The 17696-nt window shown below is 38.4% G+C and overlaps 1 protein-coding gene across 2 annotated transcripts in view; it reads right to left on the bottom strand.

Annotated features, from left to right (window-relative positions):
- LOC142151177 (venom factor-like) overlaps positions 1-14969 on the bottom strand; it is a 141384-nt gene extending 126415 nt beyond the window's left edge. For both annotated transcript variants that reach the window (XM_075206542.1, XM_075206543.1), the window contains exons 1-5: positions 14898-14969; positions 11086-11272; positions 7444-7606; positions 6517-6587; positions 3079-3170 (exon numbers count right to left, since the gene is read on the bottom strand). In XM_075206542.1, coding sequence (XP_075062643.1) covers positions 3079-3170; positions 6517-6587; positions 7444-7606; positions 11086-11272; positions 14898-14962 — 578 coding nt within the window. In that variant the 5' untranslated portion in view covers positions 14963-14969. The remainder of the gene's footprint in view (positions 1-3078; positions 3171-6516; positions 6588-7443; positions 7607-11085; positions 11273-14897) is intronic.
- Positions 14970-17696: the final 2727 nt, after the last annotated feature.

Genomic DNA, 17696 nt, shown 5'->3' on the forward strand with positions numbered 1-17696 from the left:
AGCCAGAAATATTAATGCACAATTAGGGAGGACACCCCAAAAACACTGAGGAGTGCTACAAATTATTGAGTAGATACTGCTGACAGATATGACTTTTGACAGCCAGAAATATTAATGCACAATTAGGGAGGACACCCCAAAAACACTGAGGAGTGCTACAAATTATTGAGTAGATACTGCTGACAGATATGACTTTTGACAGCCAGAAATATTAATGCACAATTAGGGAGGACACCCCAAAAACACTGAGGAGTGCTACAAATTATTGAGTAGATACTGCTGACAGATATGACTTTTGACAGCCAGAAATATTAATGCACAATTAGGGAGGACACCCCAAAAACACTGAGGAGTGCTACAAATTATTGAGTAGATACTGCTGACAGATATGACTTTTGACAGCCAGAAATATTAATGCACAATTAGGGAGGACACCCCAAAAACACTGAGGAGTGCTAAAAATTATTGAGTAGATACTGCTGACAGATATGACTTTTGACAGCCAGAAATATTAATGCACAATTAGGGAGGACACCCCAAAAACACTGAGGAGTGCTACAAATTATTGAGTAGATACTGCTGACAGATATGACTTTTGACAGCCAGAAATATTAATGCACAATTAGGGAGGACACCCCAAAAACACTGAGGAGTGCTAAAAATTATTGAGTAGATACTGCTGACAGATATGACTTTTGACAGCCAGAAATATTAATGCACAATTAGGGAGGACACCCCAAAAACACTGAGGAGTGCTACAAATTATTGAGTAGATACTGCTGACAGATATGACTTTTGACAGCCAGAAATATTAATGCACAATTAGGGAGGACACCCCAAAAACACTGAGGAGTGCTAAAAATTATTGAGTAGATACTGCTGACAGATATGACTTTTGACAGCCAGAAATATTAATGCACAATTAGGGAGGACACCCCAAAAACACTGAGGAGTGCTACAAATTATTGAGTAGATACTGCTGACAGATATGACTTTTGACAGCCAGAAATATTAATGCACAATTAGGGAGGACACCCCAAAAACACTGAGGAGTGCTAAAAATTATTGAGTAGATACTGCTGACAGATATGACTTTTGACAGCCAGAAATATTAATGCACAATTAGGGAGGACACCCCAAAAACACTGAGGAGTGCTACAAATTATTGAGTAGATACTGCTGACAGATATGACTTTTGACAGCCAGAAATATTAATGCACAATTAGGGAGGACACCCCAAAAACACTGAGGAGTGCTAAAAATTATTGAGTAGATACTGCTGACAGATATGACTTTTGACAGCCAGAAATATTAATGCACAATTAGGGAGGACACCCCAAAAACACTGAGGTGTGCTACAAATTATTTAGTAGATAATGCTGACAGATATGACTTTTGACAGCCAGAAATATTAATGCACAATTATGGGGGACACCCCAAAAGCGCTGGGGAGTGCCAAATATGAAGAAAAAATAATAAACCTCTATCCTCCTCTCTGCACTAGCGATTTTGGTTAGAGCAATTGCAAGAACAATATGGTATTCTCTGTCCCTGCTCTAATTAGCCTATGACTACACCCTGCTCTCTCCCTCTGTCAAATGGCGATGGATTGCTGTGGAGGCGTGTATTTATAAAGTTGAAGTATCGCGAGAACCGAGTCCCGAGATCCGACGACGTCACAATGACGTTCGGCCTCGATTTGGATTCGGAATGGGCGGGAGAGTACCGAGCTGCTCAGCTCGGTACTCGGATACCCAAAGTTCGGGTGGGTTCGGTTCTCGGAGAACCGGACCCGCCCATCTCTACTTTGTACATGGCTGCACTATGACAAACACTGTGTTCTAGAAAGGAAAAGTACAGTTTAGTACACAGGAGCATTCCCAGTAAAGTGTGCAGACTTCTGGAGTATGGTGTTGTGCTAGGTGTAAGTGATGCAGGATAGGGTTAATACATTCTTCTATGTGACAGGAACAGCCGTCTTCAGAAAGTAAAATAGGTGTGGCTAATTCATAGAGTGAGGTTTATAGTGGCAAATGTTTTAAGTCGACAAGTTCTAACAAGGTAAATCTGACTCTGTTAGGTACACCGGTATTCTAATTATTATGTTATGCAAACTTCATCTGATTGTTGCTGCAGAATCAAACAGCTATAAAGTGCTCATGTGTCCTGGATTTTTCAGAACTGTACCTTTCTATTCCACTCAAAATCTTATTTTTTAGTTTATTATTACATATTAGCCACAGTTTTGCCTCATTTTACTATTTGTCTCTCCGTGGGATTAAACTATTATATCTTAGTCCTTATGCAGTGATATTATAGATCAGACACAATTTCTTCGGGCATCTGTAGTGTTATTGCTTGATGAGCATTGTGAAATCATTGTTTGCACCTGTATTTTCTTTGTAACCAATCTTGGAAATTCCCTGCCTATTTAAAGAGATAAGTCTCACACACTCATTGCCTTTGCAACTGATCACCTTTCTGAGGAAAAGAGGCTAAACCAGGGTTTCCCAAACCCAGTCCTCAGGGCTCCCTAACAGTGCAGGTTTTCCATATCTCCTTGCTGGAGCACAGGTGTATTCATTACTGACTGACACATTGTAACAGATCCACAGGTGGTCCTAATTATGTCACATGTGATCCAGAAAATCTGCACTGTTGGGGAGCCCTGAGGACTGGGGTTGGGAAACCCTGGGCTAAACTATGCCTAGTTTTGGATTTTGACCTCAGCTTTTTTTTTTATGGTTTCATTTGTTTTGTGCTTGTTGACTTTGTTCTGTATTTTGACTCTGTATTACTACTGCCTGCCCTACTCTTTGACTTGTTCCAGGATTTTGACTCGTCTTGTTTTGCTTAGTTTATTTATCAGCAGCCTCCTGAAAAGACTACTTAGATAGCTATGACCTGGAATCCTTCTCTGGTGTAGTCCAAGTCCTTTTTACCCTATTTGGGACTTAAAACGTAATTCTTAAGGCCGTATGAGGTGAATATTCTGGGATGAGCAACACATGTATGTCCTGATATTTCACTTGAAAATTATGGGCAATGTGCCATGGTCATGTCTAGGTGTCCTCTTACCTTGCCAAGTCTGACAGATCGTGACTCTTTGAAATAATGCCAGATGCCTCAGGAAAGAGTGGCTCTTTTCTCACAACAATTCCTTCCGTATTCTGAGGAGAAAAGAAACATTCACAAGAAAACACTGAAAATATTTATTATTAAAATACATGTTCAAGATTTGTGCCCACTTGTAGTTCTGAGCATTTCATACTGGATCTTTCACAAAGCCATATTTGCATTGCATTGAAATTATTAGGAACCAATACATTAACAATAACAATATTTTAATTTGCAAATGTGATCCACATTTATCATTATTAATGTTATTATTTTATATAGGACCACCATATTGTGTAACACAGTACAAATCTACGTGCAGTGTATGTGTGTGTGTGGGGCGGGGGGGGGGGGTGCAGAATTTTTTTGAGCTGTACTGATATTGATAAAAATGGTGTTTATTTTGAAAGTTTTTTAAAACCTGCCTAATGCCTCAGTGCCTAATTAATTGCTATTCTTAAAAATATTTTCATTGTCTGTCTGCAGCTTTGAAGTGCAGGTAGCTCCATTTCCACTGCCGGCTATAGGTGTTGTTCACTTTGTACAGGGGGTTTGTTTTGCCGTCTTCCGATTCCTGCTTAGTACTGACCCTTTGCCTGCACACTGCCCTTTCTCTTGATTGCTGTCTGCCCTGAACTTTTGCCTGCACACTGCCCTTTCTCTTGATTGCTGTCTGCCCTGAACTTTTGCCTGCACACTGCCCTTTCTCCTGATTGCCACCTGCCCTGAACCTTGCCTCAATGCTAACTATTTCCTGGATTGATATCTGCCCTCATCTCTTCTTGGACACTAAACCTTGTGCCAGATTTTTCTGACCTGCGTGAGTAGCTGTGCTTCTTCTGTTTCACAGATCTTTGTGCATGTTTTGGAAATTATTAATTTGTGTCTTCAATATCTCTGGTGCCATTGGTCATCTCAATATACGCTGCTACCACCACATGCACAAGTCCTGGGATCAGCTGAGTACACATGAGCATGTTCAGCTCTAAAGGAACGGGGATAGCTATAGGCAATGACCACAACTAAAAGAAAAATATATATCACCAGGTGTACCTAGTATCTCCTATGTAGTTAATATTTCTCAAATAGAGGCTTAGTATCCATCAGCCTGTCAAAATCATTATAGAACATAATCTAGAAAAATAATATAAGGGAGGAGGGGAAGAGATGTGTATCCGGGCCACTCAAGGACCAACAATTAAAATATATTATAAACTTTATTAATATGCATTAAAATAAGCATTGCAATTTGTGTGTCATAAACAACATTAGCAAAATAGTAAAAAATGGATATAGTGTGAGAAACCAAGAATAAATTGCTAAAACTAGCAGATAAAGACTACTAGATGTGCCGTAGGCTTTTGTATAATTTGGTAAGTATAACTGTCAACTAGTTTTTCCACTGTGAACGAAAGTTAGGGATCAATATCGTCTATGTTGACGATCAGATCATACCAATATGAATAACTGGGAAATCTCACATGTCACAATTCGAGTGGGGTATAATATATTAGTAACTTTCCCCTGCTCTACACAGCGAGATAGCAGTGTGGTGGATTTTCCCCACAGGTATATTTATGCCAACACATACATGTTTTAGCCTGTGAGGGGAGTATAAGACCGGGTATGTTTTCCACGAATTCTGATAAGTAACCCAGGTATCCTTGTTATATGAACTTCACTCTCCACCTCCGACACTAAATACGTTTAAAGGTGTCAGTTAGTATGTGATCAGTAGCATTCGCCTAATAAAGGTTCAACAGGTGTCTAGTAAATTTCTATCCTCCGGAAAGGTAACTACCTCGAAATATTTTGATTTCATTCTATCTGTATAGATTCTGGCATAATATCTAAAAGAGCCTGTGGCGCGTATAGACGCCGACTGCGCTAAACCAAGCTTTGTCAAGGCAACCCCTTTGAACACATTGCTATTCACCAGCAAAGGAATTGGTTTTAATAGGCTTCTAATATACTTCAGCGCTAGTGTTTCTAAAGCGTTAGACATCTGAGCATAGGCTAACAGTCATGTTTATATTGTTTGTACTGCCCTGTATGCCGAGTACTGTTTTACCTATGCTCTATGTACAGCGCTGCGGAACCATTGTGGTGCCTTATAAATAAAATATAATAAAAATATTAGCAGTGGACATGAAAGTGGAGATATTACTGATTTGGTGTCACACACTGGTGACCACAGTAATCTTATTATTGGAACTCCAAGTAGTGTACTTCATCTACCTACCTCCAAGTCTTGGGGGCATATTCAATTTTCGGCAAAAACGCTGAAAATCTCGCGCTCCGTGCACTATTACCATTATAATGTGCGTAAAAACTTCATTACGGTAGTTTCTCGCTGGATTTCAGCTCGCAGCTCCCTGAGCCGCGAGCTGAAATCCAGCTTACTATTACCGTAATAACGGTAATTGTTTTAACGCGGCGGGATATTCAAACAATTGAATATGCCCCATTGACTTGTTGCAAACATTCCTGCCAATAACTTTTTATCCTGCTTTCAGTGCTGAGCATAAGGACTGGAAAAAGCAACCAGGTAGATAGGCTGGAACATAGTTAAGTTGAATCAATGGCCTAGAGGCCTCTTGTTACTAGTATTAAATCTAATTACCAAAATGGGACGTATCATGAAAGAAGTCTGATTGGGGCCTGATTTGGCCACAGGTTCATTTATGCTATGTAAAAATGTCACTTGTATAAAATGTATCACACTGCACATGCACACAACTTACCCACTATTTGGAGTTGAGCATATCTTATTTGTGCAGAACTGGTTCTATTATATTTAGTTGTAGTAAAAGAAAAAGTCAAAGTGGACTATTCCTTTATACTAAAACCATTTGATTAATGTTACCTGCATTTGCCCCATGTGCTACTCCAGCCATTTGTCCGGTTAGAGTCATGCATAGCGCATAAAGGTACAGTATCCGTTCCAGCAACTAAAATTAAGTATTTTATCATTTGGGCTTATTTTTCTGCTAAATTTAATAGGGAGCCACCCCCACTGCAGGGAGTGCTATGGGGCTCAGATAGGAAGTGCAGAGCAGGGTATCTTATGAGCATGAGTGGCACCAGAATAGCACAGCAGCACGGCCTCGAGAGGGTGGACCAGTATCGATGTTTCCCCCAAAAATAGTTTTACTATGGGCCTTGCAATGCTCTGTTCTGCCCCTGATCTGTACATGTAATTTTGTATTGTTTTGCATTGAACAAAAAATTTAAATACAAAGATTCAAAACTTTGCTGAGTATCATATAGTCAAAAAATATCAATAACCCCAGAATAGGGTATGTAGACCACATACTTGAATGGTTGCTCCTACATATACCAAAGCATATGACACAGTCTGAGAAATGAGAGGTTGCCGGACATAAATATCAATCTCACCTGGATTTGAACCGTCACTGTCTGTTTTGCAGGTTGCATCTTGTAGTTCACAGGAAAAATCCGAAAGAGAACTGGTGGGGTTCAAAATACAGACGTGACGAAATCAATATAGATGGTGATAAATCACAGCAATTCATGTATTAGCTGATGTAACTATTTTTGGAAATAGCGACAGGACTGGTAGGGGTCTGATTCCCTCTCCTACTATACATATTAACAGGTTTCTTTGTTATTATCTCTCAGTCTAGCTGATACCACATATATGTCACTTATGATAGTGTATATATTTTTAGAAAAAGGTTTATAATATCATTTTTAATGACTGCACCAATCCTTCCAGTGGGGCAAGTAAAGTTGTCTTTTTTCACCAGTTGTTCCCTAGTTGGGTGTGTTTAGAAATTAGCCACTTTCTAGTAATGTTTAATTCCTATTTCTCATTGACTAAAATGGTCATATATATATAATATATAATATTTTGGGAAGGAGGTGAGTTTAGTGAGTGCAGAGCAGAGTTGGGTAAATGGAGATTGACCACAAAGTTTCCATTGCCGTATACCAAACACCAATCCTCCAAATCACCATTACTTTTATTGTTCCTGCCACCATATTAATAATGTAAATAGCAATTAACTATACAAAAAAGAAATCACAGGCAGAGAACAAAGAGATGTCTCTGCAGCCCTTAGACAAGACCTATGTAGAATTTTGTCCAATCTAGGCTCTGTTTGTAAAAAATTATTGATAATGAGTAGACATCAAATAGTGCATTTAAAGCACAGGCCAGCAGAAACATTTAAAATTGTTACAGATTACCTCTATAACTGGCAACATTTCATTGGACATTTCTTGCTAGTGCCTATGTAGCATTTTGAAATGTTTGCACATAATGCTTATGTGTATGTGTCTGTATGGAGAAGTAGTAAGTACCTCTGGAGCCCGGAGTGTAGATGGTTTTATCAGTCTGTATGAAGATGTATCCACTGTGAAATGACAAGAGGATGTTTTTCTTCAGGTTACACGTTGGCGACTTTATGAAGATAGTTACATATTGTTTCCTCTTTGGATCTTTCAGTAAATCCTGAGCTGGAATCTGAGGTCATAGCAAAACAACATTATGACAGCACACAATAATGTATATGGAACATCATATATATTGGTCTTCATTGAACTTTTTTGTATTCTTACAAGAAAGATCTGTATACTTTGTGAGGTATGTGTAGTCATACGCTTTCTGTAGGGTGTATATCACTTTAAGGTAGGTATCACCCATTTTAAGATTAGACTATTTAAATCCCCCAAAAAATGCTTTCTTTAATTTGCTAACTTCTGTGCCTGGCAGTGCTATCTGTGGCCTATGTGGCCTCATCATTTAGTGACACAGCATTTTGCCTAACATCTGTAGGACCAATATTTTGTTGGTGGCTGATATATGTGCATAGGCCATGACCCATGCTGTCCAACTCTCTAGATGTTTGCCCCAGAAATTCAGTGAGAGCTCCTTTAGAAGTAGGACCACCCTACTAACTCATTTGTGGATAATAGAGCTTCTTTTTCATACTGCTGGCCCTTACCAAAGAAATACACTGAATGCTATGAGCCTATAGCTAAAAGGACCTATATAGCTGACAACAATGCTGCTCCGGGCCCTGCTTCCCTCTTTCCTCAGAAAACTACAGCTTGCATGGTCAATGGGGAACTTATTGAGTTCCCTGCTGTGTGATTGCTAACAGCACAAGGCATTTGAAGCTCCAGTATGCCATGCATGCAAGCCAGCATTTTCGAGTTCCGATATTAAATTATGTTCAGAGGGAAAGGGAGAAGCAGAGTGGAGACGGGCAGTTGGTTGGCGGGCAAGATAAGTGTAGGGAAGGTGTTCTTTACTAAAAACCTTGGGGGCCCAAGGAGCTCCTCTTTAGAAAACCTTGGAGGGCCCTTGCGGTCCACATATTTCTAGCCAGCCCTTGTCCAATGTCTAACCTACTTTTATAGCGATTGGTGTACAGAGAACAGTCAGTGAAAATTGGAACAGCAGGAGCAAGTGGGAGATAGAAGAGTCTAATTGTTGGCACCAGATATGGTTCAGTTTCTACAGCTGACACCAGATATGGTTCAGTTTCTACAGCTGACACCAGATATGGTTCAGTTTCTACAGCTGACACCAGATATGGTTCAGTTTCTACAGCTGACACCAGATATGGTTCAGTTTCTACAGCTGACACCAGATATGGTTCAGTTTCTACAGCTGACACCAGATATGGCTCAAATATTTTTGATGGCACCAGATGTAAATCAGCATATAATTGTTGGCAACAGATATGGCTCAATTTCTCCAGTTGGCATCGGATATGGTTCGGTATATTATTGTTGGAACTAGATATGACTCACTTTTCTGTACACACTACAGAAAATTCATGCTATTATCGTGAAGATGATACTACAAAGAAACATTTGGTCAGATATTGCAACAGTGTGTACGCTCCCACGATCATGTTTTTTCATTTCAAACCACATCGCATTGTTTGATTTGGATGTATAAACTTCCTAAAAATCACATTCAATGATGGAATGATATCGGACAAATGTGGAAATGTGTGTGCACTCATGACCAACAGCGTAGGCAGAAATCTACAGAGTGTGTACAGTCACAATCTTTTCACCAAGTGGTTATAAGAGATAAAGAGCACAGATCTAAAGGTAAATTGTGTAGGGGTGTCCACATGAATGTACTAGATTATCGGGACTTTCAGTTGTTAGGAAAATCATTCCAGAAATCTGGAGTTACTTTCTATAGTTTGTACCCAGCTTTATTGCATGCACCAAATATGGCTCAATTTTCTATAGTTTGCACCAAACTTGATTCAAATTTATATTCCAGTTACCAACTATGGCGCAGTTGTCTATAATTTGCAATGTATATCGCTTATTAGTTTTCTATCTGGCATTAGATGCAGAAAGTAGATACTACATATGAGGTCAGGGGGTAAATTTATCAAGCTGCCGGTTGAAAAAGTTGAGGTGTTGCCTATAACAACCAATCAGATTCTAGGTATCATTAATTTAGTACATTCTACAAAATGACAGGTAGAATCTGATTGGTTGCTATAGCCAACATCTCCATTTTTCCAAACTCACAGATAGATAAATTCACCCACAGGATTCATGCCATTTTTTCAATGGATGATATTTTGCACACTCTAGTGGCACTTTAGTGTGAAAGATTATCTTAAGGTGCACTTCGACTAATGTAATGACAAAAGTGACACATATAATGTGATGTCTGCTCACCCTCAATATAAATGTCACAGACCACGGCACTAATCAGACCAATCTCTCTGTCTTCACATTAGATTGCATATGAATTGTATATGTACTCAATGGCAAAATTATATTATAAAATTCTAAAATTATAAAATTCTTGCAACCAGATATCACATTTTTCTCTTGTCTGGTGTCTAGTTTGTGACTAACGTTGAAGAGGATGTGGTTTCCAATTGCCAGAGGAAGCTGGTGCTACTGGTTAAAGTAACAGACAGAACAATGAAGACTGTGAAGAGGTTTTTTTCAACCCTAATGAAAAGTCATAATTGGTGTCAGGCATGCATCAGTCACTATGTATATCTGGCAATGCAGTTAACATGTTGCCATTCTGTTGTGTTCTCACACCAGTATCTAGCACTTTTCTTTTTCCTCTGCCTTACATGTTGCTGGACACTAGTTTTGACTATTGCTACCAGTATTGTGTAGCAGACTCTAGCTTTGACCCTGACCACCGCTTCTAACTTGACTTTGATACTGTGTACCAGACCTAAAACTATTGTTTGTACCACTGCTGCCTCGTTAACTCCTGAATACCCTGCACATCTAACCTATGGTCATTCTCTGGATCCATGTACTTCTCCAATCGAGAGCTCTCCCTGTATCAGGGCTGCATTATTGAGTCATTACTTCACCAGAGTAATTTACATCTACTACTGTAAACTATGCCCTGTACATCAATTAGCTTTTAGTATGGTCAAGTATCCTCAGAGAATTTCCAGTAGGGTACAATATTCTTATTAACTGCACTATTGTTGGTACTACACCATCACATAGAGACATAAAAAATGAAAACTGAGTATTATTTTAGTTTGGTGAATGGTGTTATAAAGTGGAAGTAGGTTGGCCATTGATTTTACTTTTTTCTCCTTTACGTCCTACACATCTCCTGTAATATCCCCTAACTTTTATTTTACGAAGAAGAAATATACTGACAAGCACCTCTCATTTTCAAGCATGGCCTGGATACATAACATAGAATTTTGAGCTGATTACAGACAGAAGGCATTAGACATTACAATCTTAAACATGCTTATAGAGCTGAGTGTCAAACGTTTTGAAAGATCTTAGACAGACGGCACCTTGAAATGCGCGAGAGAAACATGTAGCCGCACTTACACATGTAATGCATAGAAAGTAATATCGCATGTGCAATTTTATCTTATTTGGTCATACTGTTTATTGCAGTCCTCAATTCCCTACAAATGGTACATGATATGGACACAACTTTGGTATTTCTTACTGATACCTCACCTTTATTCTGGTGGTTCCCAGGAATTGATTACCGCTATTGACAGAGATCTTGCCCTGAGCAAGAGAGTATTTTTTCAGGGGAAAATCCATGACTGTAAAGTCAGCAGTAAATGCAGAGCTGTGGCCATCTAACACGATGGTTTCTTCCGTATCTGCATGTAGCACGCTGGACGTAATCAGGGTGCATCTGGAAAGAGAAACAGTTGAATTCATGCACTAAAGGGGAACACTACCTTCAGTGAACTGTCCAGGTATAATACACAGACCACAGAAATAAAAAGAATCAAACCTGCTTGTAAAATAGTAGTTTTTGAAATTAATCTTGGTGGCTCTGCTCATTAAGTACATTGTACACTACACTACAGAGGAACCTTGAAAACAAACAATCTGCTAAAGTCAAGGCAATATACAAGGATGTGTCTGTACTTTTAGTAGGCACTGTTTTTTTTTTTCTTTTTTATGTGCACTTAAGATATTTTATTCTGAAGGACTGTTTTCCTTCTGAGCCGTATCTGCTCATACTTACCATCAACATACTCTATACTCTATATGAGTTAAGTAAAATCCAGACTTATGTGGAAATATTTTGATTATCAGCTAATTTAAAATTTATGTGAAATTATCCCAGCATTTACCCTGTTTTGATAGAGATATATAGTCATAGGTGCATATTCAATTGTCTGCGGTTTCCGCCGCGGAAAAACTATTACGGTAAAAGTAAGCTGGATTTCAGCTCGCAGCTCCCTGAGCCGCGAGCTGAAATCCAGCGAGAAAAGTACCGTAATACCGGTATTTACGCGCACTATTACCGTAATGACGATAATAGTGCACGCGCCGCAAGATTTTTGGCTATAACGCCAACAATTGAATATGCCCATTAGAGTACAAAAAATTAATCATCTTAATCATCCTAATAAGTAATATAATAAATTATGTGACTCTCATCATATATCTCTGAAATGAGACTGCTTATTGAGATATCCTCTATTTTGTTATATGGAGAGAAATAAGGATTTCAATTACACATAGAAGAAACCTATGTGAGTCTTATACATATTTCAAGAAATAGGATGACTTACTGGGATACAAGAGTCACATACACTCAAATGTTGCTCTCTGACTTATTATCCTCCTTATACAGGATATTATTTGGTAATTATGTGAATGTATCTAAATCAGAGACCCCCACTGAAGATATATGTGATAAACTAATATTGATTCCAGAAACAATAGTAAATGTTTACCAATGTATATTGATTTTTGTTTTTTTATAACCCTATATTTAAGGTATCTAAATAACATTTTTTTTACCAAAAAAATTTAGGTAATTCAGTTGCTTATGGTTCATAATGTTAACATTTCTTCAGATTACTGCATTTACAATGAATACAAGTAGGTTAGACAAATTTGCATTGGTTGAAGTCCAAGAAAAATTGATTGGATATGACAATAAGCTCATACACACCCTAAAAACATTATTAATTACAGAAATAATAAATCTCAGGTTTCCTTAAATATTAAGCACTTTGTCTGCTCCATGTACATCCATGGAATCATTTAATGAATGGATCCTGAATTGACACTTTTGAGAATTTCAGACTTAAGCACTGTGATTCTCTTTATTTGTTGAGTAATTCAGAAAAGGACTACTACCCCCAAACATTCATATGATTTAAACAATATGTAACAATCAGTAGGAGACAGCTGATCATGAACAGAGGTAGAACATAATCAAAGGTCAGGAACTAACAGAAATGGACAAGGATGGATAGTTTAGGAGACTTGGACAATGGCAAACATAGAAAACAAGGGTATAGGTGAAGGCAACAGAATAGTTTTAAAACCCAGGACCAGGTGTCTGGAGTTAGTAGTCATAGACCATAGGGTTTAAACCAAAATGAGCAGTTACCCATACAGAGGTTAATAACAGTAGCTGATGCAAATATAAACATGACATTGATACAACAAAGGATAAAGGACAAGGCTAAAGCAGGAAAAATAAAACAATAGGTAAAGATAATACGTAGCACCCAAAACATTGCTAGAGGTAAACATGTTATTTGTCTCAGCATGTTCTTTGGCCTATAGCAGCCACCTTTCCCCATTGGCACTCAGATGCCCCTAAATTGAACAGCATGAGGAACTTTAGAGCAACAGCAGGGCAAGTTTAGGGGGGCAGCACCAGAGAGACTAAAAACGATAACACCAATAACTGAACAAAGCAAACACTGGGTAAACAATGCACCAGGATACCGAAGTCAGAGTAAAACAGTAACAGATGTCACTTAAAATTTCATACCACCAACTTAAATGATTTAAATTTATATTTTAGTCCTAAACACTGATGAGTTTAGCCTTCATTACATTTGAATGTCTGGAATTGCACTTTTGTTCATGTATAGTTCAATTATAGTTTGGAGCCCGATCATTGCTACCACAGAGATAATTGAAAAGCCAAGACTTTTACAGGAAGATAAGATAGAAATCTCGGGACCCCTTGATGTCACTTATATAATCTCACAGTAAGTTATGATAAGCAGACAAACACATCACCTAATTCACATTTATGAATTGATTCACTGAACATAGAATAGTTGGCCCAGTATTGTGAAATGTGATGTGATTGCAAAACAAATTAAATGAACTGATTTGTCCGTCTCTATTGTTAGAATTGTCAGCATTAGGAGCTGTATGAGAATGTAATCACTGTTAATTCAGCTAAAAAGCTATTTACAAATGAATTAGCACATTGGCAAAAGGGGTCACCTTAACTTCTCCAAGTGACGTACTATAATGTTAATTAAGTTATAGGAAAATATCAGGTTAAATGATGGCTAGCATGTAATTTTAATTAGCAGAATAATACAATTGTAAATAAGGATGTGACTAATATTCACACAGGAGGCTTTTCAGCAGCTTGGTTAATATGGATGAAATGGGTGACACTTGGTTGACTTTGAGGCTCACATTAATGCATTATATTCAATCATGTGACTACTTCTTTGTCAGATATAAGCCCCACTGACCACTATAAATAATTTACTTATGCTAGGGGTATCCATTCTCTTTAATGTGGTCCTCCACCTCTAGAGAACCTATTTATATACACATTGCTCATGGCATATATCATAAAGGTAGGGGGTCCATCTATTAAGACCATGGACATTGCCATAAACAAAACAACAAAACAGCCATGAAATCAAGTTACAGCCTACATGAGCGGTCCTCCGACTGTCCATTAAAAAGCAATAATAGGGATATGGGACATCTTGAAGTTTAAAGTTTTCCTACAGTGGGATTTGTGTTGATATTCTGCTGTTTTATTTAAGATAATGGTAGGAATTTTAATGGAACCTGATTGCTATATATAGAAGGGGATGGATGATTAAAGATAAAGGTTCTTCCTCTAAGTGGAAGGAGGAATTTCTTCTTACAAAGACTTACAAGATTCAGCAGACTGACACACACAGATGCAAATGCACCAGATAGTTTGCCTTGCTTGCTTTTTTCAATACATGTTTCAACAGACAATGCCCATATCTTATCGTACTGCCCGGCTAATTATTTATAAGCACAGTCACAAGACTTTCCTGACGATTTTGTTGACATTAGCGGTCACACCAATGAGCTGGGGTCAAGCTTTTAGTGGCAGTGTGACTGTAAATTGGATATGTTAGTAAGTTAGTTGTACAGTGCCTTCTATAGTGGGCATCAGTTATTTGGACATGTATGGAAAATACATTGTGGAAGTACAGCATTCGCAACTTGGCAAGTAAAATATATAGTATTGATGTAGGTATTACTATACTTACGGTGGTTGTGCAAAGGACCCAGTGAGACAGGACAGCAGTAAGAGACACACAGCTCTGCACCTCATGATTCCACCAAGGTATGAGCTGCCTCTGAGAGATTGGAGGTTTATAAAGGAAAATGTGTTGAGGGCTGAACACTGTTTAATAATCCTTCAATCAGTAACTGATGGAATTGTATGGCCAAGGTATGCAAAGAAAAGGTTGGCTCTATTCCTATGAGCCATGATTACAAAATCCAGTGCAATATAGTTGACAAACAAGTTTACATATCTATTAAGAGAGATTGTTTGTGACATTGTATTAAGAATTAGTAATCAGAGATCCATCCTAGGGTGGTATTGCTAGTAAGTGATGCTAGCATTTAAAACAAAAAAAATGTCCTGATTTCTGTGTAAATTTCACAACTTTTCAACCTTGCTATGTTATTTAATAACCACATACAGGGGAATGATGTACCATGGACTGATTCCGGAAGGCACTTTGTGACAAAGTAACATTGCATATTGTTCCATCTCATAAAGGTAGTAGTGCTCAGAATTGAGCTCACACAGACATCGTGGTGATAGCTGGTGACTCATCTCAGGAAAATGAATCCCCCACTAAAGACACATTAAATTGTTAAATAGTGAAAACAGCTTCCTCATTGCTTCTGCACCAAATAACCTACTTCAGGCTTCCTCCTATAGCAAAATAGATTGTGTTACTGTCAATATGTCCTGAAGCCCTCATTCTCCATTAATGAACTCAGCAGATGTTGAGACTAAAACTCTGACTAACTAGTGCAGTGGTTGGTTATTATGGAAAAACCTTGTTACAGTGTAATGAGCAGGGCATCTTACTGGAAGTAGCATCTTGGGTGTCCAAGCTGATTACAATGGTCGCCAATGGTACCAGGTTGAAGAGGAAGATCTTCTTAGTTTTTCAGAAAAGGGTCTGGGTATGTTTTGTAGTGAGGGGAGGATGATAATCACCCCTCTACTAAAAGATACAAGCCCTGCATTCATCCAATCCAGGGTCTAGCTACAGTGATAAGTTAGGATCTCACATTGTGGGTCTTTATGACATTAAAGCCAGCCCAGGATCTTAAGTTTAGGAGATTATTTTAGAGTTTGTAAAGTTTTGACATGCTGTCATTGTGTACATTAGTAATGTCACCTGTCATGTTAATGAAAAAGCACTATGGTAATTTTAATACATGATATGTTGAATTGATGGAATTGTTGCCTGGCTTCTAGAATGGTTAGGAGCTTCGGAGCTTCTGAGCCAGTCTAGTCTAACCTATTGCCACCAGGGTCCTTGCAGTGTTAAAAACCCTAATTTCCTGCCCCAACTTTTCCCACTGGACTAAGAAAAGTGGACTTGTTACCTTTATACTGATGACGTAGTCTACCAGAATGTTATGGGCCATGCTAGCTAGATCCTGCTGGCTCCCATTTGTTGTGAAGCCCCATCACTGTGTCAATGAGATCTAGTCAACACAAAGGTGCTTTGACAGATTTTTGAGTATTTCCAAAAGGTTTTATAAATTTTCAATGATATAAAAAGAGTAGTTACATATTCAATATTATCAATCATAATGAAATAAATATTTGTATCATATCATATTATAATAAATATGGTAGAAGAAAATATAGCATCATAAATATTATAGAATCATAACTATATATAACTATATATAACTATATGGAGGAAAAGTGATGAGGGAAGAGGTGGAAGAGGGAAGGTGGACTATCGTCTCCAACTTGTGCCGTTGCTGCTGTGGCACTGTAGTGTTATTGATGATTCTGCATTTGTTTACACTCGTGCCTGGAACTATTACTGCTGCTTCAGAACAAATCACCTTGTCAATCTATTTTGTTCTAAAACCATTGAGGTTACATGGAAATTGCTATTATAAGTACTATTGGAATATTATGACTGCTGTCTGAATACTGGACCTCAGGTTGTAGTCTGTCCTGGAGTTTTCTAGGAACTATGCTTCCCTGTCATCTGTGCCCTCCCTCTTGGGCTCCATCGTATGCGGTCCTTTCCCTCTCCCCTCCCTCCCACCCCTAGCTGTGCTTTGAGCTCACTGAGTTACTGTGCTTATTGTTTACTGTTCTGTGCTGTCTCACCTTGTATTGTCATTTTTTTTGTCCCTGTACGGCGCTACGGACACCTAGTGGCGCCCTATATATAGAAATTAATAATAATAATATGCTGAAAGCTGCAGCGCTGCCCCTTTCCAGAAAGTGTCAACATTTTTGCCATCCTAGAAGATTATGGTGCAGACGGTCTGGATGTAAAGTTGTCACCTATACAGACTAACTCAAAAATTCAGACCAGGGGTTTAATGCAAGTTTTTACCTTTAAACACATTGCCGTTTTAAATTTTGTCTGCAAAGTTGCAGAATATTTGTGATTTGCAGAAATCAGACCTTAATACATTTACTCCCAGGTTGGTATTTATTGTACACTTACTATATATTGTTTAGTGTATGATTGTGCTATATTATTATGGGACATCAGGTAACATCAGCCATCAGGGGTCTAACTTATAACATGGAACTGCTGAAGGGGGGGCATGATTTTAACCTTGCTAAAATGTAATACATTGGCATGCGCTACTCCTTCATTAAAAAGACAGGATTCACTATTGACTTCCTTCACATCCTTTTAACAAGCATTTGGGAATGTTTTTGGTTGGTGAATCTCTTTGTCCAGTTGTGTCAGGGTGTCTGATCTGTTCTGGAGAATGTGGTGGAGTTCCACCAATGGATGGACAATGCAGATTGAAACATAGCAGGTAAAAATATCAGT

Source organism: Mixophyes fleayi, chromosome 4, assembly GCF_038048845.1.
Source record: "Mixophyes fleayi isolate aMixFle1 chromosome 4, aMixFle1.hap1, whole genome shotgun sequence".
Classification (NCBI taxonomy): Eukaryota; Metazoa; Chordata; class Amphibia; order Anura; family Limnodynastidae; genus Mixophyes; species Mixophyes fleayi.